This window comes from Strongylocentrotus purpuratus, unplaced genomic scaffold (genome assembly GCF_000002235.5).
Source record: "Strongylocentrotus purpuratus isolate Spur 01 unplaced genomic scaffold, Spur_5.0 spur5_scaffold_6, whole genome shotgun sequence".
NCBI lineage: Eukaryota > Metazoa > Echinodermata > Echinoidea > Camarodonta > Strongylocentrotidae > Strongylocentrotus > Strongylocentrotus purpuratus.
Window position 1 is genome coordinate 46,875,723 of NW_022145612.1, and position 23,965 is coordinate 46,899,687.

Consider the following 23,965-nt stretch of genomic DNA (forward strand, 5'->3'; position numbering starts at 1 on the left):
CTATCCCCAGACAACTAACCCCTAGGATAGTTGTCCAGGGGGTAGGTGTCCTAGAGGATGGTTTTCCAGGGCAGTTGTCCGGGGGTAGTCGTCCTAGGGGTAGTTGTCCTAGAACCGTTAAATGTATGAATTTTTGTTTTGCTGGTAGAAATACATCGGATTCCGAATTCAGGAAATTAAAACGACACATTACGTTTTGTTTTAGGGCGCAAGTATATCTTGTTTGTGGTCATTTCTTCAAGATGTTAATACTTTACTACTTGATTGGAGTTTCGAGAAAAGCGTTTCTTTTATTTATTCGTTATATGTCTTATACCTAAAAGACCAGGGAATAAAATTTGAAATGAAATTAAAAGCAACACACTGGTAGCGTATTATGCTTCATAGACTCATAAACATAATTTCTTGACAAGAAGAGAATTTAGAGCTGTTTATTTGATTACATTAGTAAGACAGAAACGCACAATATTAATCATTTCATCCGTATAACCAAAGTGAATTATATTAATTACATAGATAATCATGAAATATAAAAATCATTTGACAGATATATACATAAATGCTGCAAAGATTAGTACTAAAAGTGATCAATAAATTCAAATCATTTTTTTCTATTCAATTAATTTGTCATCGTGAAAAAATTACAAAACATAAATACAAAATTCGTGTACATAATAGGCCAATACCTCTAAAAAAACATATTGTGCTTAAAAATAAGGCCCCGATCAAGATAAACGCAATATTATACTAAATTCGTTTTAAACAAATAAAAAAAAAAAAGCATTACATTGTGCCTGGTGACGTGAAAATAACTCAAAAGTATTACCCTTTGAATTCCAACGTTATGGACTAAAAGCGTTTTACTCTTCTTGTAAACATGTAAAATGAAGAATTTTTTCTTCTTACAGCGACATACCTTAAGGCTGGAAATGTTTCAATGGCGGATCCAGAGGTAGGGGCACACGACGCCCCCTCCCAAACCTAAACCCAATTTAGCACAACTTAAGAAAGGAAAAAAAGTGTACACATATTTTGGACTGAAATGGGACTCCTTAATTGTGAGACCCCTTTCTTTTGTTCTACTTGCCCCCTCTCCAAAAATCAATCCTAGATCCATCATTGTACATGAAGCCTTTAGTGATTCTGGTAGAAAACGAGGGCCAATAAATAGTTATTTTCGATCAGGACTTTAGGTCCCTCCCATATCTTGCATACTGATACACATGTATTTCAAAACCGTTATTGTGGCGCAACTATAGCTTCCCTGCAGAGAGAGAGGGAAGAGAGAGAGAGAGAGAGAGAAAGGGGCGAAGGTAAGAAAGTAACTCGAAAAGACGATTTCCTCCCGGCTCCACCATCCTGTCTGATGGCCTTTAAATTTTTTATTTTACCCATCCAGTATACTATGTGTCCCCCCCCCCCCCCAACTCTATGCCATTGCATAATGTCAACCACATACAACATCTCAGGAAGCACCTTGGAAGCGTCACATGACAGTGCGATTAACAATTGCTACAGTACTGTTCTCCTATCTTCATATAAAAATATATGCGTACATAAATTATTAAGAATAGCATAGAAAAACTAAATATAAAATATACTAATGCCTCTTTTTGTGTTTCGGTACATACAGAAATAATAGATGAATTGCAGCAAAGTACATAAAATCTACAAACAATGATGTGAAATGATGTGAAAAAGTGACGATTCGTGAATAAGCCTCCACTAAATATGTTCAGTTTCGTGCCAAGTAACCCCAAATAACCCCTGGGGTTGTTTCATCAACTAAAATTGATTTTGATTTTAAAAATCAAGTTTTAACCAAATTCAGTTTTATCTTAAAGTTTATATTGCTTGTGAGTTGTTTCATCAAATCAATTTTAAGCTAAAATCGATTTAGATTAATTTGAAGATCAATTGTAAGGCTTGATGAAACACCCCTTGAAGACAATTGGGCATTATGCATAACATAAATAAATCTTTTTTAAGGCCTCCAAAGATCATCGTCTTTGTTTATCCCCTTCTAAATTTTTAAGTTTTTTTTTTCTTTCAATAGATCTAAGGAGAAGGAAACATCGCAGGTTCCCTCATAATGAACAGTTGGATAATTAAATGGTTTTGTCAAATTTATACATCGTCTTTAATTTCATTCTTCATACTTAATACATTTTAAAAATATAGTACTATTTGTATCGGTACTCTAGTCGGGGCCTCCATCAAAATCACATTCAAATGTTACACTATACTTCCATTGTTTATAGGCATACGTAGAAAAAGAAATACTAAAACCAAATTTAAACAAAGGAATATACCACAAGTAAACCGATAACTCGTTCTGTAAAAAAATGGAGAACAAAATAATTAGGAAAAACTTTATAATTAATTTCAACAACTATCTCTTATCCACAAGTATATAAACATATATTTCACCAACTTGCATTTCAGAAGAAGAAAAAAATTAATTCTGAAAATATATTTATTCTCACCTTTAATGCACTACTTGAAGTACAGATTACATGACGTAACTAAGGATTATTATACACATCTTGGAAATATAAATGTACGTCAATGCACCATAAGTAAACTTCAAAGAACTTTAATTAAGCCGATCTTCTTAACCTTTAAATAATTCATATAAAAATATTTGTCAATTATTTGTCGATTATTGTGAAATCGGTTCGAAATAATGTGCCATCCGATAAATGCAGTCATTCATACAGTAAAGGTGTTAAAGTACAAGAAAGTGAATACTGAATAGTGTAGTTCTAAGTAAGATTGTTGGAAACAAATAACCGGTTGCTGACACCATGTTACGTGATTTAAAAGAAATCATTTGAAATCTTGGATGAAAACGTATAAAATCAGATCTTTTCAAAGATTGCATTAAATCGAACAAAATAATGACGGATTTTGAAAAGTTGAAATCACTATATAGGAACCTAATATTTGTAAATGAATCAATCGGCTGAGAAGTTTTAGGGACTAACTCTCCCATTTGGAAGTGATATACATTAATTTCAAGTTTTTCTACTTCGGGGAAGTACTCCAAACATATTTTGAAAAGCATGTCATAGGGGTCATAGGTCCTTCAAATGGACAAAAAGATCCTAGAACAAGTTATACCGTTTTGGGAAAAGTGATTAAAGTCAGTGTATGTGGTTGAATGAATAAAATGTTCTCCGTCAATTTGAAATTTACTCATTGTGTAGTGATGAAAACTTTCGAAAATTCATTACTCTGTGTCCCATTTGCAGGCCAAAAAAATGAAAAGGTTAAATTTCAATGGCATTTGAAAGATAATACTATTTTAGAACTCCCCTTAAAAAAGGGGGGGGGCTTGAAAATTTATAGAGGGACAATAACGACAATTAGTTGCCAAATCGACTTAGGAGCTATAGAGCCAATAAGTAATAATCTTGATTTTCAGACCATTGTACCGCATGGTCGTACGTTTTATGCTGCGCAAAGATTCAATCAGTTTAATTTTGGCCATTACAAGAAGTAGGTTATTGATGTAGACAAATCATTTACAGCTCATTTTATGTATGTTAGTTACCAAAGAAGAAAAGAGCCAGTCACTCACTCAATACTGACAATATTGTCTGACAGTGAAGTCTAGCAAGAAAACGGGTTTCCTTGCATAATTTGAATATTAGGACACTGCTAACGTTTAAATTTCACAGATAGGACATACGTGACTTATTCATAAATCCTGCTTGGCTGCAAAAGGGACATAGTATCTTTAATATTTGTCCGATTTAGGTCAAATTTTTATCAATCTCCTTCTCTGCTTTCTCTGCTTTCTCTGCTTTCTCTGCTTTCTTTAAGAATATGTTGTTATTTTTCCTTTAAGGCGTATAATCAAATTCACACAGTAATTCATACTTTAAAGAAAGGATGAACTATGTGAAATATTGCAAGCCTACAACTTCAACTTCCCTTAAATTACTTTCCCGCCTTCATGAGCGAAGCGAAAATGCTGTCATCTCGCTGTAGGAGATCGTCTGGTGTATCGAATTCTGCCACACGACCGTCACTCAGCGTCAAGATCGCATCTGAGTTCAATATCGTCGCCACACGATGCTGAAGAAGGACAAGGATATTGGAAAGATTTGCAAATAGTATAATTACATTAAATTGCTGCTTGTTTATCCCAAGTCATACAGGTTAACTGACTCCAAGCCGACACAAATCTTTGACATGTGAGATATTATACAAATTAAATTAGGTCTGTTGGCCTGGATTCGATCCGGAGTCGATCTCGCGATGGACTGACCTGGGTATTGTACATGATCATTCACACGGTAAAACGCCTCCAAACCGATCGATACTGATCTTGGAGATTTTTGGTAATTGCTTTTATTGTTTTCGGTCTGGTGTGGGCGTGAATAGAATATTACTAGGTAATAATTAAATGGATGAGATTTCAGTAAATAGAACAACGTCAGAAGTATATCTCTATATTACAATATTCAATTGAGACCTGGGCCCCCGTCTTAACAAAGAGTTGATATCAATCGCAACTATGTACAAAAAGAGATGGGAGACTGCAAACTTGCATTGATTGGAGGACTTTCGATTGATTTGCATCAATCGTAACTTTGTAAGTCGGGCCCTGACCTACAGAGTTCCTTGAGGTTTTATTTCATGTCATTTTTTAAATGCACAAAATATGCGTGACATAATTTCTATTTTAAAGAAATATCAAATTAGGTTTCATGTATGCGGGTGAATAATTTGAGGCTACACACATGGAGTGAAAGACGATTTTCTTCACAAATGCAGATGTCTTAAATTTCATTTCAAGACAAGTACAGTTTGACAGACCCACGCCAGTTTTGTCACTTACTGCAATGGTTAGAACTGTCCTGTCCTGGAAGATTTCAGCCACTACGTCTTGCAGAATCAAATCCTGTAAACATTAAAGCGATAATATTTATGACATATGCATGAATTCTCATATCGCTAGCTTGTCTGATCTGCAATGAATATTATTTTGGCCAGAAAATCACTCATTACACTCTACCCCTACCCTCCCCCACTCCCTTCCACAGATTTGGTCAGACCTCCTCCCTTCATCATTTTGATTTTGTAACGTAACATAGCGTAACATACTGTAATTGTGTACTGAATAATATTGTGTACTTGTGGTGCTGTAGTCCCGGCTTTATTTCTTGTATAAGGACATTGCTTCACTTAATGGCTGCTGGAACAACAGCACCACTGCGCCTAGAAACAATGTATTAGGCGCGTTATAAATGTGATCTATTATTAGTATTACTATCATCATCGAAGGCCTAGCGACGAGCTTGTTATTATGACCCTTTTATTCCGAGTCTGGATAGAAGATTGAACTTATAGGTACAACCATTTTCTATGTTTTCCCCTGCTCTGATTTTACTTCGTGTCCTTCATGCTTCATGACTTGTACCTCTCTTGATTCATGTAACTTAATTGTACTGTATAAATCAAGTAAATCTCATGTTCCATGAATCAAATGAATAAAAAAATACCGTTTCTTGGTCGATGGAAGCGGTCGCCTCATCCATGACAATAATCTTTGAATGTCTGAGAAAAGCTCTGGCGAGGCAGAAGAGCTGACGCTGACCAACACTGAAGTTTTCTCCTCCTTCGGTCACTTCATAATCTGATCAACGAAGGTGGGAATCAAATTACATCAAGGTATTTAGAGGAATAGAATGATTGTGCAGAACAGTCAATAACTAGGACAATAGCATAATCAAGATTTGTTCTTATTTTTAAGTAGATTGGTAAAAGAGAAAATACGATGTGATACTTTATATAAAACAAAAAAGGAAATTACGAAATTATCAAAGGTACTCTGTAGTAGGAATTACGCCATACAGAATGTTGTCGCCAAATTTCGCAGACATTGCAAGAGCCCTGCAATTATTGCTTCACAAGAATACGAAGACAATGACTTTTCGAAAAATTGCGAATCCTATATGACCTGAATAATGGGTAATTTAAATTGACTTGAGTTGAAACGAGATAATAAGTGCAGTAGTGAATCATTCAAAATAATTATTTTTAAAAAAGTTACCCAATCCTGCATCAATATTGGAAACGACTTCCCTCAGCTGAGCTACATCGAGCGCTTCCCATAATTCCTTGTCCGTTTTTGTACCAATCGGGTCCAGGTTGTACCTAAAAGACAAAGAAATATATCATTATCATCACCATCATCATCACCACCACCATCATCATCATCACCGTCATCATCATCATCATCATCGCCATAATCATAATCACCATCATCATCATCATCACCATCATCAGCACCACAACCACCATCACTCACATCACCATCATCATTATCATCATCACCACAACCACTACCCTTAAATGTAAACTCCAGTTCTGGTAAAAAAAAGAAAATTAATTCTCACAGAATCAAACGAAACTTACACTGAATGTTCAAGATTACAAATAAATGACATGTGCCAAACAATTTTGGAAGAAAATGTATACTGACTGGGTAATGAGCATAGAAAGACAGGGAAATCAAAGTAGTACTAGCCCCGACACCATGTGTGTTGTCCCATATATAGCTTTCTGTGTACAGTGCTTGTTACTTTACCTCGGTCAAATTTATTATGATTTTGATGACTCCAGAACCTTGCAATGCACACCAATACTTACATGCTACATGATCAACTGATTCTGATCCTTTCCACACCTTTTCTTTCACAATGCAATCGCATTACCAGTACTAAAGTTTATCTTTAACTTCACCATTACAATTAACATCATTAACATCACCACCACCACCACAACAACAACCACCATTACCATCATCATCATTATCATCATTATCATCGTCATCACCACCACCACCAACACCAACACTACCACTACCATCACCACAATCGCCATCATTATCATCATTCACCACCACCACTACTACCACCACCGCCACAATCACCATTACCATCGTCATCATCACCACAGCCACCATCTCCACCACTATCACCACTACCACTATCATCATCATGAATATACCTGATGGTTCCCGTGAAGAGGATGGCATCTTGGGGGATGATGGAGAGTCGTTGACGGAGCGTACGGAGCGGAACTGCAGCAATATCAATACCGTCAATTAAAATTCTACCCTTGAATGTATCTATCATACGGAACAGAGCTAGTGTCAGTGACGATTTGCCGCTCCCTGTTCGGCCGCAGATGCCAATCTGAAATAGAAGAAATAAGGAAAATGACGATTATATATGATAATTCGACTGTGAAGTATAAGAGAAAGAGAGAGAGTGATGACATTACAAATGCTTTAAAGATGAACCAAGATTTCAACAACTACATAAAAAGCAATTAAAACTTATTTTACAAGCCTTTCCAAACAAAATACCACAGGGTACAATACTTGCTTTCATTACAGTCTCATCCATCAGAAATAAAACAGGTAAAAATGGGATTCCATTTAAAACTAAAACCTCAACGACATATCATATCAGGCCATAATATGTACAGCGATTTAATTTGACTAATTTTCTTTTAAAAATGCAAGGGTAAATATTCAATCCCAGAGGAAATTTAGCATTCTAAATAAATTGAGGAAAATGTCGAATAACAAATCATAATGAATTGAATCTTAAGTTGGTTAGGCCAAAACATGTCTAATTTTTTTTAAACTGAGGGACAAAATCATAATTGCATGCTAGGAAGGAAAGACAAGCATTATATCATTCCTAACCTTTTCCTGAGAGCATACGTTGAGTGACACTTCACGTAATACTGGATTTAGGTCGGGTGAATATCTCACACTGATATCATCAAATTGAATCTCACCACGAGCCGGCCAATCAGGAGGGGGCTCAAGACCTGTCCAAAGATGTCAAAAGAGTTTGAAATGTTGATATTTTTGTTTTGTTATGAATACTGCCGTCATACAAATAAATCAAACTCTTTAAAAATATATGTTTAAAAAAAAAAAGTTTTCTAAGCTTTGATATTACTTGCTGATCATTGTATTTAAAGCCCCACTGCACTACTTATATCTACTTGCGCCCTCTATATAGCAAACAATGCCTAATCGGTGCCTGTTGGTCCCCCATGATCCTCAGTTTCTTGTGTTAATTGAGAGCTGATTTGATGAGATAACCACCGGTCAATGACCTTGCAGGGAGGTCTAAACCCTGGCCAAACTAGTGCAGATGGGCTTTAAGGCAACTGCATTTTTAAGTTCGTTTGAAGGTTGTAATACAACGTTGAGTAGGTATAGGCCACACAGAGCTTCACGATAAATTCCTCCTCTGTGACCCCTCACCCATCCGCCCACATCCCTTCTCCGCCTGGTGAGGATTATGCCCCTTTTGTCAATTGACGGATAAGCCACACAAGTATTACAGTATGATAATTCTCATAATTATGAAATATTGATTTCACCAAACAGAAGCATCATTTTAATGTAATAAAATGTTTGAGAAGGGAGTGTAAGTACACTAAGAAAGAGATGCTAAGTCATTGACCTCATCAATACTAAACTTCGGGCGTTCCCATGACCATATTTCATTAAAAATTGAAATTATCATTGCGTCGTGACCTTTTGTCGTCCCCCTCTTCTTGGTATCTTCACATTTAAAATTACTAATAACACTTTTACTACAAAAATAATTGGTAACTATTATAGCTTTGGCAAGATAATACCTTATACCTCTATTTGTATATCATATGACCGGAAGGACTACCTACCATCATAATCTTCAGTTGGTACCTCCGCGTAGAAACGAAGACGTTCTACTGCGTTCATCTGCAGCTCCAGATCTGAGTACTGAAGAACTACAAAGTTCATATACAGTGAAACCTATGAGATTAGAGAGAGAGAGAGAGAGAGAGAGGGGGGGGGGGGGAGAAACGGAAAGTTTATTGCTTAACGTGCTAAATTTGCTTTGTTAAAGATCACTCAACAAATGTAAACATTAAAAAAAAAAATCTCTAATCACATGATGGCAAACGTAATTTCCTGTACAAATCGCACTGAATTAGAAACGTTATTTAGGTGAAAGGTAAAATACGCTTAAGATCATAATGGTGGATTTGTGCCCTCATACTTTTTCCCTTCTTCCTTTCAGTTATGAAGAGGGAAAGGTTAAAATCATGCAATCAATTTACACAGCAAACAATCGTGAAAATTTGAAATGAAATATGAAGAATATATATATATAGAAAAAATATAATTTTACATGCATCCTTAAATTTCATAACAATTCTGATCCTTTCGGTAATCAAAACTCTTTACTCTTATCATGCCATAGAGCTAATCCCCATTGTGCCAAGCAGGGGCGTACGCAGGGGGGGTGTTTTGGGGGTTCAAACACCCCCTTTGGTATTTTAATGTATGTAAACCCCCCTAAAAAAACCTAAAACCCCCCCCTTTGGCTTTTTTTTTTTTTTTTTTTTTAATTAAAAAAAAAAGGAAAAAAAAAAAAAATTATACCCACGGCTAACCTAAATAAGGTGACCTTACCCTCCCCCCATACGTAAAAAAATGTCAAATTTTGAAATTTTGAGACCAAAAAAAAAAAAAAAAGTGTCCGCTTACCCCCCCCCCCCCCCCCCCCCCCCCCCCCCCACTGAGCGACGTTTCGGTCGGCGCGATTTTCAAATTTTCGGGAGCAAAATATTTTAAAACCCCCCCCCCCCTTGAAAAAATCCTGCGTACGCCCCTGGTGCCAAGCCCCAAATCCCCCCGTGCCAGGTTGTTTTGGGGATAATTTGATTAACGCGATGGTTCTATGAATAGCGGGAGCAAAATACACAGCACAGTCCAATGAGCATGAACAATAACTGCTATTACGAATGCTGCATTGCACGCACATGGCACTCAAGCGATAGCTCTCTCGCGTGTACAAAGCACTATAACGATAGCGTGCATACAGCCTTATGGCAGGCTATGAGTCGAGTCTTACCTCTAATGAATATGTAATAGCCAGACCGACAACACTAGCGTCAATACCCAAATAGGCAGCTCCGAGCAAGACGCACAAACTCGCTGAAAATACCACGAAATCACCAAGATAATCCTGCAAAAAGTAAATAATATATTTCTCAAATAAAATTTGCACTAATCTGCAGATTGACGAATGTGATGTTGGATGTTGGATACTAAAATGCAAGGTTCATTTAATGAGACAAAAATAAGAAGTGTCAAATTGACATTGCAATGAATTTAATCAATGAAATTGGACAAATAAACGTTTTGGGAAATTTGGAGTTCCTCGATGCCTGTAAATATTCAAATCAAAATTCAAAGTTACAAGAAGGCTATTAATCAATGGACTTACGAGACTATTAATTTATTGTAAGTAAATATCAACCAATTACCCCTATTTACAGGGAAGTAAAACAGCTGAAACCAACCTGATACGAAGCATAGGCCTAACCCATTTAAATAGTCAGTATAATTTTAATTGATAACATGGAGAGCTTGGATACATGTCAAGAGAAGGATACATATCAAGAGAAGGACCTATTAAAAGAGCATTATTCTGTACTTGAGAGTGATAACATAAGGATTGGTACAACTTGGTCCAATTACGACAGGTGCACACATTTCAGCCTTAAGCTTGAACCAAGCGAAGGCTGTCACACAGCGCGGCATCTATGTCTCGCTCCAACTATAATAATAATAATAATAATAATAATCTAATAAAGTCCACTCCAAATTTTATTATTAAGTTAAACCGAAAATGGAAATTCTTTTTGCCCAGTTGATCGTGATCCCGGCAGCCACTGAGCAGCGCCAGATCGACGTTGCTCTATACCTTATTGTTGAACGCCAAACAAGGTATCAGCAACTCCCGTCTTTTAACGTCTTTTTGTATGACGCGGCCGGAGTTCGAACCCACGACCTCCCGGTTATGAGGCGGACGCTCTACTGACTGAGCCAGGCGGGACAAACAGTATCACATATTTATTTAAAAATCATACCAGTCTGAGAGCGACCCATCTCATCGATGTGAGGAGATAGAGGAAGACGGTATTGTTGACGTTGATGCGCTCCATTATTGTCTTGAAGAACCTTTTCTCATCCTTGTATGCTCTTATCGTGGACAGACCGCCTAGGGTTTCTGAGAAGTGGGCAAAGACCGGGGAGCGAGAGACACTCTCTGCCCGCTGCAACTCCCTATAGGATAAGACAAATCATCCAGTTATAAAATCATATCGTTTATTCTTTTATAATTGTTTATAACAATGTCTGACAAGGCGATTGAAATACGTGATATACAATCAATCGTTTTTAAATGTGCGTTTTATTTCCCTAACGGTTAAGTCCTTGTTTGCTAGTCGGTATATTCATTTTTCGCGTTTCAATAATACATCACTTTAAGTGAGACAATCCAAACAAGAATTAAAAAGGTGAATCGAGCTGAATGAAAATTCTCATTTCAAATGATAATATTTACGGTAAAAACATTCTCACACATTAAAAAAGCTCAGTGACCAAAAGGAAATAGTAAAACAGTAAAACGGAATTAATATTTTATGTACAAAAAAATAAGATTTTTCCTGCAAAATATTTTTTGAACAATAATTTTCTAGAAACGAAGCAGCGCATCCAATAAAACATATGGAAATGGTCTGCACAATTTCTAGACATTATATTTAGGCCTATTTATGTTAGAACACTATGTATCCCGTATTACGGTACCGGATGAAATGCAGACAGTAGTCTATCAAGTTCCGGTCAACTTCACAATGTCTCATAAACATTAAAACGGTGGACTTTACCTTGAAGTTGCTATGTAGTACATCAGCAGAAAGATAAAAATGAAGGATATCTGAATGAAGAAGAAGACGAAGTACCAGACGACGACTACCTGAACGATCAGGGAGCTGACGATGCCGGCTGCGAGGTTGATGAGGAGACAAAGTGTATGTACTAAACGCTGATCAATAGATAAGTTAAAAATAAATACGTATATGAATAAACATTCACGAAGATCGCCACTTGAGATTAATATCAATCTTGACTTTGTACTTGGGATGAATTAGAAGGTTAGTCTGCGACTGCATGGTTGGAGGACTATGTGAAATTTTTCCAACTCTTAACAAGACATGACCAGGGCCCTGCCTTTTAAAGAGTTGTGCTTGATTTGATTCAATCGTAACTTTCATAGAGATTAATCAATCATATTTCTTAGGGGTTATCAGAATGTAATTTGTGGTGAATTAAAGACTTTTGTTGAACTCAGATCAACAGCAACTCTTCGTAGACACACACATTTTACGCTAATTTGTCAAAGAGGAATATTAAATATTGTGATGGAATAATATATATTGATATCATCATCTTGAATAAATTCTCTTCAAGATTCAAGATTCAAGATTCAAGATTCAAGATAATTTATTGTCCGATTTAAAAAAATACAGAAATTCGTCCTCCACTGGCAAGTGACGTACATATACAAACAACATAAACAATATATAAATACATTCGAGGATACAAAGAAAATACAAAAATAATAATAATAACAATAATAGTAATAGCAATAATAGCATTAACAAAGCTGACATGTAAACTTGAAAACTGGCATTTAAAAATGGATCTCGATAATGCACAGAATGCATTGAATAAATGAATTTAAAAGTGCTCTGAAACATTCACCCCTTCTCTCCCAGAAAAGGGGTATGAGGAGAGAGAGAGAGAGAGAGAGAGAGAGAGAGGAGTCGAGTGGAGTAGAACAGAAAGGAAATGTGAGGGAGAAAGAGAAGGAGGGAGAAAAGAGAAGGTGACAGAAAACGAGGAGCTCTGGGAGGGGAGGGAAGAGATGAGGTAGAGGTAGAGTACAGGATATCAAGAACAGTGACTGCCCGTGGTAAAAAAAGACAAATGAGTCGTCAACATTCGAAAATTCGAAATTCAGAGCTGCAAGCTAGAGATAGACCCTGTGCAGTAGAAAGTTGGAATAAAAAAGTGTCCAATAAGGAACCTAGCCTTAGCCATTTCACATTTACATATACATATACATGTGTCATGGGACAGCGGCCATAACATACTAAAAACATGTAAGAGGGCGTGCACGAAGTCTGGTACATGTATACAAAGAGATGCGGTGTAGAAGAGAGGGGAGAAATAAGAAAAAGTGGTAAATAAGGGAGAAATGCACACCTAAAACAAAGCTTCAAGTGAAAGGAGGGAAGAGGGAGGGAGAAAGAACATAGCAGCTGACATTCATGCACGCACTCAAGATACGTTGTTCATCCATTAAAAGTTTAAAAGATACTGTTTCGCATCATTATGGACAGAGTGAAAGGCATTTTAACACTATCATAAAAGACAGTTCTTCTCAAATATACATATTTGTTGAGTTGAAAGACATTTACTGTTATAGGTTTAACATTATTGCACTTAATACTGACATTTGAAATATTGACATTGATTAAAAAGTTGATTAAAAAATTGATCAAAAAAGCATGGCAAAAGACATCAGCTGTTCGAAAAATGGTTATCATGAAAATGACTCTGCTTTACATGACAAGACATGCAAAAAACCAGAGTTGTGATCAGAGCATAACATACCAATTTACATGTATGCATGTGTGTGTGCAGGCATGCGTGAAGTCAGGTACATGAATACAACAGAAATAGAGGAAAGGAGATAGATAAGGAAATAAATAAGAAGAAAAGAAAGTGGTAGAATGATTAGGTGCACACCCAAAGCAATGCTTCAGGTAAAGTTAGAGAGGACAGAAAAGGAGAAAAGATTATGACCTAGCTGGCTCCACGCATGCACCCAAACCATCCACACATTACATACACTCAATTAGAAAATCATCGTTTTACAGAATTGTTGAAAATGTGTATGGCATTTGGAACAAAAGATTGTCTGAATCTACATCGTATTGTTTTAGGCACTGTTAGACGTATACCCAGTGGCGTAGACAGGTTCGTACACCTGGGGGATGACTGGGCTGCCAACGCTAGTGAGGGCGCGAAGCGCCCGAGCGAGGGAGCGAAGCGACCGAGCGGGGGGAGGGTGTGGGAGGGGGGTGTCCCCCCTCCCACGGTAGGGAGCTTTTGCAATTTTGAACTTGAAATCGTGCAAACTTAATGAGGTAAAATAACACACACAAGCGTGCACGCACACACTACGTATTTATTTATCTCTGTGAATTTTGCTGTTACACCTCTTCAGAAAAAAAACCAATGTCAACTGTGTACACGCAGGTATAGTCTTTGTTGTCTTGATAGGGGTATGTGGTTATGAATGAAAACAGCCTCTGTGGCCATTTGTGAATAGAACACATAAACAACAAACAAATAACGATTAAACTTTGAACAAAATTAGATTCTGGTCATAATATACTACATGTACTTTGTTTTAATATAAATATTCATTGTTTATTTGTATGTAAAAAGGAAATTATTTGATAGATTGAGGAGCTCGCGCAGTGCACTCTTCACTTTGCACAGCACTCACTTCACCCGCTCTTTCTTCCTGTCTCCTCTTCTCCTTTTGTAAGGCCGGTATCATTTCAAGCTCTGCTTACGATATCGGTCTTCTGCATTCTCCCCCTTTTCTTTCTTTTCAAATACGATTAATTGTACTATTGATTATTTATATTTATTTATTTGTGAATTACTACTTGTATTACTTATCATTATATTGCTTAAATGTATTCACTGTTATTTTTGTTATTGTTTATGGAAAATGCAGAAATAAAACTTGAAACTGAAACTGAACTGAACAATATGTCTGTTCATTATAAAGCATAATGAATACGTACATACTATGCTTTTTTTTACCTCAAAGAAACAGGCATAGTATCCATAGATGGGTATTGGCTGGCGGCTCTTTAACATACAGATACAAAAAACATAAACAGTATCACTATGATCCATGGAGTAACAATACTGCTTTGTAAGTTTGTGAAGAAATCGGAACCATAACGGCATTGCATCGTTTCAAATTAGGGCATTATTTACTTCTATTTGATCTCAGTCTTATAATAGTAATAATAATAATAATAATAATAATAATAATAATAATGATAATAATAATAATAATAATAATAATAATAATAATAATAATAATAATAATAATTAAAAAAAATAATACTAATACAAATAATAATGCTAATACTTATAGGTTCCTTTTATCTCGCATTTCAAGACAGGGTAAATTCACACTGCGCTTTACATGAAACAAACTTCTTTAAACATTTCAAACTTATGTCTTCATGCATCAACCAACATACTTTAAATGAATACAAAACAAAGTGCATCTTAAATAAAACAAAAATAAATAAATAGTTAACAATACAGAAAAGATGTAGCTGCTGCAACCTTAACAACAAACTAATGTATACCAGTCAGTCCTGATATCAGTATTAGTGTAACAATAGTCATCATAGTGGGAGCATGAAGTTGAACAATTCATGATTATACATAATTATATATGTTTGTTTGAATAATACTTGTTATAAAGATAGTAGGATGGTACTCTCTGTCACGAATTATTATGTATACTGTTGTATCACATTCATTTTCTATTCTTTTTTAGAATTGGCTTTCACCGTGTGAATGCAGCTAACAATAAACACAATAATGATGAGGATTATTATTATCATCATCATAATTATTATTATTATTATTAATATTATAATTGTTATCATTATTATTATTACTATTATTATCATCATTATGACTTATTAAGTAAGCAAATATCATTCCCAAAAACCTGGGGGGGATGATTGTACATGCCATCCCCCCCACCTTGTGAGGTGGGGGGGATGCATCCCCCTCATCCCCCCCGTTGTCTACGCCCCTGCGTATACCTGAACGGTTGAACTTTAAAAGCTCATGTAAAGGATGGGATGAATCTTGCATTATTTTATGAATCTTCAGTAGAACCTTCTTTTCATACAGAGCACCAATTGTGGGCAACTCTGTGTGAGTAATTCGCTGAGCGACTTTCCTAGCTCTATCAAGCTTATTCACATTCTCATTTGACTGGTTCCCATACATGCACACGAGACTGAAAGTAAGGATACTTTGTAACAAACTTTGGTAGAATAGTACCAGGATGGTATTGTCAACTCGGAATTCCCTTAATTTCCTTAGGAAATACAACCGTTGATTAGCCTTTCCTGCGAGAACTTGTGAATTTGGATTCCAATTCAGTTTCTTGTCGATGATTGTCCCTAGATATTTGTATTCTGGGACCTGTTCTATGGGATGTCCATGGATAGTAATAGGCTCATGAGAATGTGAAGAGCGACGAAAATCAAAAATTATTTCCTTTGTCTTTTGTACATTGAGGATTAGATTTGATTGATCACACCATTCTACAAAACTCTGTACTTCTTGGAATTGTATTCTGGGACCTGTTCTATGGGATGTCCATGGATAGTAATAGGCTCATGAGAATGTGAAGAGCGACGAAAATCAAAAATTATTTCCTTTGTCTTTTGTACATTGAGGATTAGATTTGATTGATCACACCATTCTACAAAACTCTGTACTTCTTGGAAATAGTTCTCAGGCCCATGCTTTAGAAAGCCGCATATAGCTGTGTCATCAGCGTATTTTACGACAGAGCAGTTAGAGAAGAGAGAAGTGCTTCCACTGGTGTAAACAGAGAAAAGGAGGGGAAAAAGCACACAACCCTGTGGAGCTCATATACTTACACAAGTATCACGAGAGGAAACTCCATTACACCTAACACGCTGTGGCCTATTTACAAGAAAATTAAGGATGATCCTAACCAATTTAGGGGAGACATCAAAATTTGATAGAGAGGCAGCCAATTTATGTGGGATAATGGTGTTGAAAGCACTACTAAAATCAATAAAAACACATGACAAAAGCCTTCGGGATTTCAAGGTGTTGGTATATCTTATGTAAGAAGACCAACACAGCATCTTCAACACTCCTATTGGTTTGATAGGCATATTGAGTAGGGTCAAAGAGACCTGTCTGACGTCTCAGAGATTTAGCAAGAATGTTCTCAAAGCACTTCATTACATTAGACGTAATTGCTACAGGACGGTAGTGATTTAGCTCTACCGGTTTTGTTACTTTAGGAACAGGAGTTATGATAGAAGATTTCCATAATTGTGGGATGTCACCAGTATCTAAACATGTTTGGAAAATAGCTGTAAAAACCTCAGCAAGTTGCTGGCTGCAAGCTTTTAGAAGTTTGTTTGAAATCCCATCTTGGCCAGTAGCTTTACCAGCTTTAGCCCTAGCGAACAAAATTCGAACATCGTTAATATTAACCACTACATCATCATCAGATTCCCTAACCTTGGTGTGGAGCAGTTCTAGCAAACTCTCATATTTTATTGAATCACCGATTAAGGGTTCCATACAAAATCATTGCCAACTTGAATTCATTAATTTGTGAATGACAATATCTATACGGGGACAAACGGCGTACGTGACTAATTACAAATATTGGAACATACAAATCAAGAAATAATTACCTGATCAATAAGTTGGGTATCACTTGAGAAACGGTTGAGAATTCTGCCGATGGGCGTTGTACCGAAGAACCTTCGCATGAATACAGAGAGAAACATTGTTTCACAACAGTCGCAATGTATATAATACTTTAGAGATAAAATTACTACTCCAATTTCGACCAATCAGATGGCTGAATTTCTTAAGTTAGGTATATAAAAGACATTATTACTATAATCTGGTAAGCAGGAAGACATAGTATGGATCGAGCCATGGGGGATCCAGCCGGCGGCAAGATGGAAGGGTGGCCAATTCCATGATTCGTGGAAATATTTAGCGGCGACTCAGCCAGCCGGTGAGGCTCGTCGGGATTAACTTTAAGTCCGACTTAAAAATTATGAAGAGCCATTTGTAGCCTTAAAATAAATATATTCAAAAGCAAGACTTTTCATTAATTCCACATCAAGAACATGAAATCTTCTTGATAATAGAAAATATGAATGATTGAATTAGCATTTTATGCCTTTTAAAATAAGTTTTACAAAGTATTTTCAAAGATGCTAACGGCTTTCCATCATTTTTAAGTTCAACTTAGGATCTTTGTGAAACACCCCCCCCCCCCCCCCCCCGGTGTGCAACGGGCCTTGTAGTGAATGACATTCTTACCTCATTGGTAAGTGGATGATGTTATCAAGTAGAGCATAGTGGAGGTTCCTTGAGGCTTGCAAGGCTCCGTAGGCAATGAAGAATATAGAGACCGAAGTGAAAAACATCGTACTGAGAGAAAGACCAGCATAACCACCGATCCAATATGATGACTTGTCGATTGCATTCTGGTTGAAAAGACACACATTATACCAGAAATGTTTTAATGAATGGCGGGAAATTCTGTGCAAGATGTTGTACGCGGTGTCAGTGATATACTGATCATATCCAACCCTTGTGCGTTGACCTGACAAAGAATATGCGCCCCATATTAATCCGATCGGAATTCGGAAATGTTGATAACTTCGACACTTTCTGTTAAGCGTGACTTTTGGATCTTCATTATCGAGGTATATCTTCCAGATTAAAAACACGATAGCCTAATCTGTTCAAAGAGTACGGGGGGGGGGTCGTAAATAGCAATTACGGAGATTCATCAAGGAAAGTGGGAAAATCCCGGTGAAATGTTGTATGTCTTCTGTCGGATTATCTGAATGCTAGAATATTGTTAACACAATCGCTATTATTTTCGAAAAATCGACTCAAGAGAAAATTTCAATACCCAATTTTATTTCTCATCAAAAAATGTGTTCGAATTACGTAATACGTCATAGTCATGTTCGCACATGGAGATTGCCTTCGTTGATTTTGCTAAAGTAGTTGCAATCATGTTTTTTTTTAGGATGGTAGATTTGTAAGCTTTTAGGTAATAATATATCTAAAGACTTATAAGCCCCGGATATAAGCATATCACTCCCATGTCAAGATATCTTGCCAGAATATACAAACAAGTTTGGATTTATACGACCAAATCTCAGACGAAGTCTTTTGCTACATTTTTTAAGGTGTCGCCTTCCACTTACCCCTGTCGAGTTGAGGTCATATTGAGACCAGGAAGAAAGCCAGAAGTGTGTTGAAATCTGAATGGCTGATCTCGTCACCACGGTGAATAAAACAAAGAGTGCCAGACCGTATCCCATAGCCTTGAAGTAATGGAGATACATCCCATACGAAACGGAGCCCTTCTCCTTCTCCTCCTTTGCTATCAGACGCCCCTTTTCATTTTCTTCAGGACCTGTTTTGGATGGAGATGTATACAAAGCATTATGATAAACGTAATACATAGACGGATCAAAATATTCATCAAAATCTTTGCGCTCTTGCTCTTTAATCCTTAACCTTGTCCTATCTACAAATCCCCTCACGGTGCTTCTGGACTTCGAGAGCTCACTGATGAGACAATCAGTTGGCTAAACAAGGATTTTCCTATTTAGACAATGTACACCTTGATATTCTTCGAACGAATTGTTTTGTGGTTTTATGTTTTCTAACAATATGAAAATTATATATTACATGATAGATCCCCTTTAAGTAACGCATTACCATTGAATTCTTCGTTCAACAAGTAATCACACTATATACTTTGGAGAGTTTGGTTATATTCATCTCCATGTAACACGGTCATCATTGTGTTATCATAATATACTGCACCAATCTTACGATTATCATGTTTCTATTGTGCCTCTACAACGCAAAATTTCAGCATGATAAACAACCCCCCCCCCCCCCCAAAAAAAAAAAAAAAAAAAAAAAAAAAATTGATGATGATGATGATGATGATGATGATGATGATGATGATGATGATGATGATGATGATGATGATGATGATGATGATGATGATGCTGATGATGATCGATGATGATGATGATGATGATGATGATGATGATGAATTGATGATGATGATGATGATGATGATGAAGATGATGATGATGATGATGATGGATGATGGATGATGATGATGATGATGATGATGATGATGATGGATGATGATGATGATGATGATGATGATGATGATAATAAAGATGATGATATTGTTGATTATGATGATGATGATGATGATGATGATGATGATGATATTGTTGATTATGATGATGATGATGATGATGATGATGATGATGAAGATGATGATGATGATGATGGATGATGATGATGATGATGATGATGATGATGATGATGATGATGATAATGATAATAATAAAACTAATTTATCTTACACTTATCCGCATGGCCTCCCGATATCGAACGGGCTACCTGACGTCTGAGTGCCTTCCTCTCGTCCAATAATCCTTCTGACTCGGCCTCAGACTCAGCCTCTGACTCGCTGAAGATGGTTACAGCTTTTTGCCACTCCGAACACAGGGAGGGATCGGTGATGGCCACATCTTCTGGTGAGCCGATGGTTACGATCCGACCGTCCTTCATGACTATGATCTGTCACGGGAGACATGTCATAGTGAGTTTACATGATGTAGAGAACCCTCACGTTTGCCTCATCACCCATACCCGATAAGTAGTGCAATATAAAACTCTCTCATCGTTCTAATTATCATACATGTACATGAGCATGTTTGGGCATTTCAAATCATCTTCTAACTAGATGGAACTTCGACTGCGCGCAGTCGAAAATGATGCCTCCGTCATAGAGCAATTTTACAAACCAAAACAGAAGAAATTTGTCAAATTCAAGGTCAATTGTAATCCATTAACAGGTTCTCAGAATATCGTGATTACAAGCGTATTGGAAAGATTTTTTCAAAAACCTGTTTATTATAAAAGAAACATGTTGAAACATATCATTACGTGAACTAACATACATAGGCAATTTTAAAAGGGCATGGTAGGGCTATTATATAAAATAACTTTAAAAAGCTTAGCAGTAGCAGTAGGTGATGTAAATAGCCACATAAAGAGATGCGCCTGGGGGTGATGGAAGAGCCGGTATGAACACCACCTTGGGAGTGATAATTCCCACCATCATCCTCATGAGCAGTCAATATTTGTATATTATATTTCGCACCCCCCCCCCAAAAAAAAAAAAATAATAATAATAATAATAAATAAATAAATAAATAAATAAATAAATAAATTATAACAATTTTTTTTTTTTTAATTAAAAAAAAAAAAGATATTTTGATAAAATATGCCTGTCAAAGTGTATATATTTGTTAAGAGTCATGGGAACTTACCGGTCTAAGAGCATTGCGCGTGTCTTACTACGATATCGTATAAGTATAGAACTATGCCCGGTCAATAAGTTTTCGCAATATTGCCCAGAAGTCAATAGCGAATTTCATGACTGCTGTTTTGACCAATCAGAAGCCTAGAAACTTCATACGCGCGCGGTATATTATTTTTAATAGAGCCTCTCATGACCAAGACGTCAGTACATATTTCTATACCAACCTGATCTGCCTCTGGTAGATACTGGAGCTGATGAGTTACTAAAATCACAGTCTGGTTATGTTTCCTCAGGATCTTAGAGATGCCATGCTCAAAGAGATGCGCTCCTACATGAACATCCAGGGCAGAAAGTGGGTCGTCCTGAGAAACACAACAATCAATCAATCTTAAAAATCGATTTGTTTTATGACTGGCTCCCAATCATGTATCAGGCAGGAAATGAAAACAGTATCTAGATCTTCAGTGACATAGGTTTAAAAAAAATTATCTCTGTCTATGTAGAATCCTATCGACGAGTTAAACAAAACTAGCTATAATGTGGAGAAATGTTTCTTTTCTTAACACAACGATACGTAATAATCTTTACTTGCTGTTTAAAATACAATAATAATCTGGCTAAATTTGATTAAAGTCATAAGAGATGTACCACTCGATCCTAAACTTTAACCGGTCAATGTTTTTCCCTTTCACAGATAACTTAAGTATAATAATGATAATAACGTTAATCATTTCCATTGATATCTGAATCTGAAGCATTAAATATTACTTTTAATTTAGATTCAATTTAGATACGAATCCCGGACACGAAAGCCCCTATAAAGTGTTGGGAGCCATAACAATGTGATGGCAAAATTTTACTTAAATTGTATCATAATGTGAAAGAGCATGTCATTTAAGACACATTTCAGCGAGAATTTTCAAAGAAAATATGTATTTGAGGTCGAATATTGATGAAAGAATAACAAATTTAGGTTTTCTGCTTACAACAGAAAACCCAAATGATGTATTCTTTTATCAATATTTTTCTTCAAACACATTTTTTTTTGGGGGGGGGGGGAATCTTTGCAGAAGTATTAAATGACGTCCTCTTTCACATTATGATACAATTTAAGTGCAATTTTGCCATCAAGATTTTGGCAAATTTTGGGGCTCCCAACATTTTAGAGGGGCTTTAATACGATTCATAACAATTACCAGAATGACAATGTTTCGACCAGAGTATAGCGCTCTTGCCACACTGACTCGCTGTTTCTGCCCACCGCTCAAGTTGATACCCTTCTCACCGATCTCCGTCTGGTCGCCAGCTGGTAACATGTCAATATCGGGGTTCAGGGCGCATGCTCCAATCACTTTACGATATCTGAGGTCGGATGGGAAATTCAGTGAAGGGAACAATTCATCAATATTTTTTTTTTCTTTAAAAGATTTTAGGATGATTATTTTTCAAATTATATTCTCTCTGCCTCCGCGAAAAAAACTTTGACCTGGCATGTTAACACAAACAGACCTACCGCAAAACAAGAACTACATAATATTATTTTGTATCTCAATGATGAAGGAGATGACACAATCATATTCTCTAGGAATTAGGAAAAAATGCATGTAATTAACCTATGCTCTCTTTATTTCTTCCTTTTATGATTTTTGATGTTTTATCTCACAGGAGATGGAAACTTATTATGATTATTCAAAGAGAGTACAGAGAGAAAGGAGAGAGAAATGACAGAGAGACGCAGATATCTAATAGTTAAGACCTATCAGTATTTCAGACGAATATCCATAGGTAATCTGCGGGCTATTAGAAGATTACGTCAATAACCGAGAGGATAAATTGTTTTAAAAACGACAACAAAATAAAAAAGGAACAAAATTATACAAAATTGTATTCGGATTTTTAGTTTTGGTAAACTCACTTGGAATCCCTGAGCTTTTCTCCGAACAAGACGTTGTCCTTCAATGACGAGTTCACCAGCCATGCTTTCTGAGCGGCGAAGGCAATATCGTTGTGTGTTCTGTTGGGACAAAATAATTTGTATCATAGTATCTGATTGCAGCTTGCGTCTGTAGTGTTTTAATATAACTTCCATGTAGTCATTTTACTTTTTCCCTTTCAACAACCTTGTTGCCGTAATCAGGCGCGTACGCAGGATTTTTTCAAGGGGGGGGGGGGGGTTTAACATTCATAAATCGGGCCGAAAATTTCGCAACGACTCGGCCAGCCGCTGAATAAGCGGGGGGGGGGGGGGGGGGGGGGGGGGGGGGGGTGAGAGGTCATTTTTTTTTTTTTTTTTTTTGGTCCAAAAAAAAATCGCAACGACTCAGCCGACCGCTGAATAAGCGGGGGGGGGGAGGGGGGGGGGGTAAGAGGGAGGGACACATTTTTTTTTTTTTTTGGGGGGGGGTCTCGAAATTTGAAGAGGGAAATTTTGAAGAGGGTAAGAGGGAGGGACACATTTTTTTTTTTTTTTTTTGGGGGGGGGGGGGGGTCTCGAAATTTGAAAATTTGACATTTTGCTCCGTTGGGGGGGTAAGGTCAGCTTTTTTAGGTCAACCATGGGAATATATATTTTTTTTTTTTTTTTTTTTTTTAATAAAAAAAAAAAAAAAAAAAAAAAAAAAAAAAAAACCAAAAGGGGGGGGGGGGGGTTTAGAGAAATTTAGGGGGGGTTTACACACAAAAAATTACCAAACGGGGGGGTTAACCCCCCCCCCTCCCCCCTGTGTACGCGCCTGGCCGTAATTAACATTTGGCAACAATGGTTTGTGTTTCTAGATGGGCCAATCCCGGGCCAATCA

General features: G+C 36.7%; 1 protein-coding gene across 2 annotated transcripts in view; it reads right to left on the reverse strand.

Annotated features, from left to right (window-relative positions):
• Positions 1 to 3,757: 3,757 nt before the first annotated feature.
• The window catches only part of LOC105439697 (ATP-binding cassette sub-family C member 9-like), a 37,897-nt gene continuing 17,689 nt past the window's right edge, over positions 3,758 to 23,965 (reverse strand). For both annotated transcript variants that reach the window (XM_031000188.1, XM_031000189.1), the window contains exons 13-29: positions 23,083 to 23,181; positions 22,364 to 22,529; positions 21,392 to 21,529; positions 20,203 to 20,419; positions 19,012 to 19,223; positions 18,110 to 18,276; positions 17,467 to 17,536; positions 11,767 to 11,924; positions 10,966 to 11,161; positions 9,945 to 10,058; positions 8,728 to 8,839; positions 7,730 to 7,857; positions 7,024 to 7,211; positions 6,065 to 6,168; positions 5,514 to 5,647; positions 4,850 to 4,912; positions 3,758 to 4,083 (exon numbers count right to left, since the gene is read on the reverse strand). In XM_031000188.1, coding sequence (XP_030856048.1) covers positions 3,946 to 4,083; positions 4,850 to 4,912; positions 5,514 to 5,647; positions 6,065 to 6,168; positions 7,024 to 7,211; positions 7,730 to 7,857; positions 8,728 to 8,839; positions 9,945 to 10,058; positions 10,966 to 11,161; positions 11,767 to 11,924; positions 17,467 to 17,536; positions 18,110 to 18,276; positions 19,012 to 19,223; positions 20,203 to 20,419; positions 21,392 to 21,529; positions 22,364 to 22,529; positions 23,083 to 23,181 — 2,404 coding nt within the window. In that variant the 3' untranslated portion in view covers positions 3,758 to 3,945. The remainder of the gene's footprint in view (positions 4,084 to 4,849; positions 4,913 to 5,513; positions 5,648 to 6,064; positions 6,169 to 7,023; positions 7,212 to 7,729; positions 7,858 to 8,727; positions 8,840 to 9,944; positions 10,059 to 10,965; positions 11,162 to 11,766; positions 11,925 to 17,466; positions 17,537 to 18,109; positions 18,277 to 19,011; positions 19,224 to 20,202; positions 20,420 to 21,391; positions 21,530 to 22,363; positions 22,530 to 23,082; positions 23,182 to 23,965) is intronic.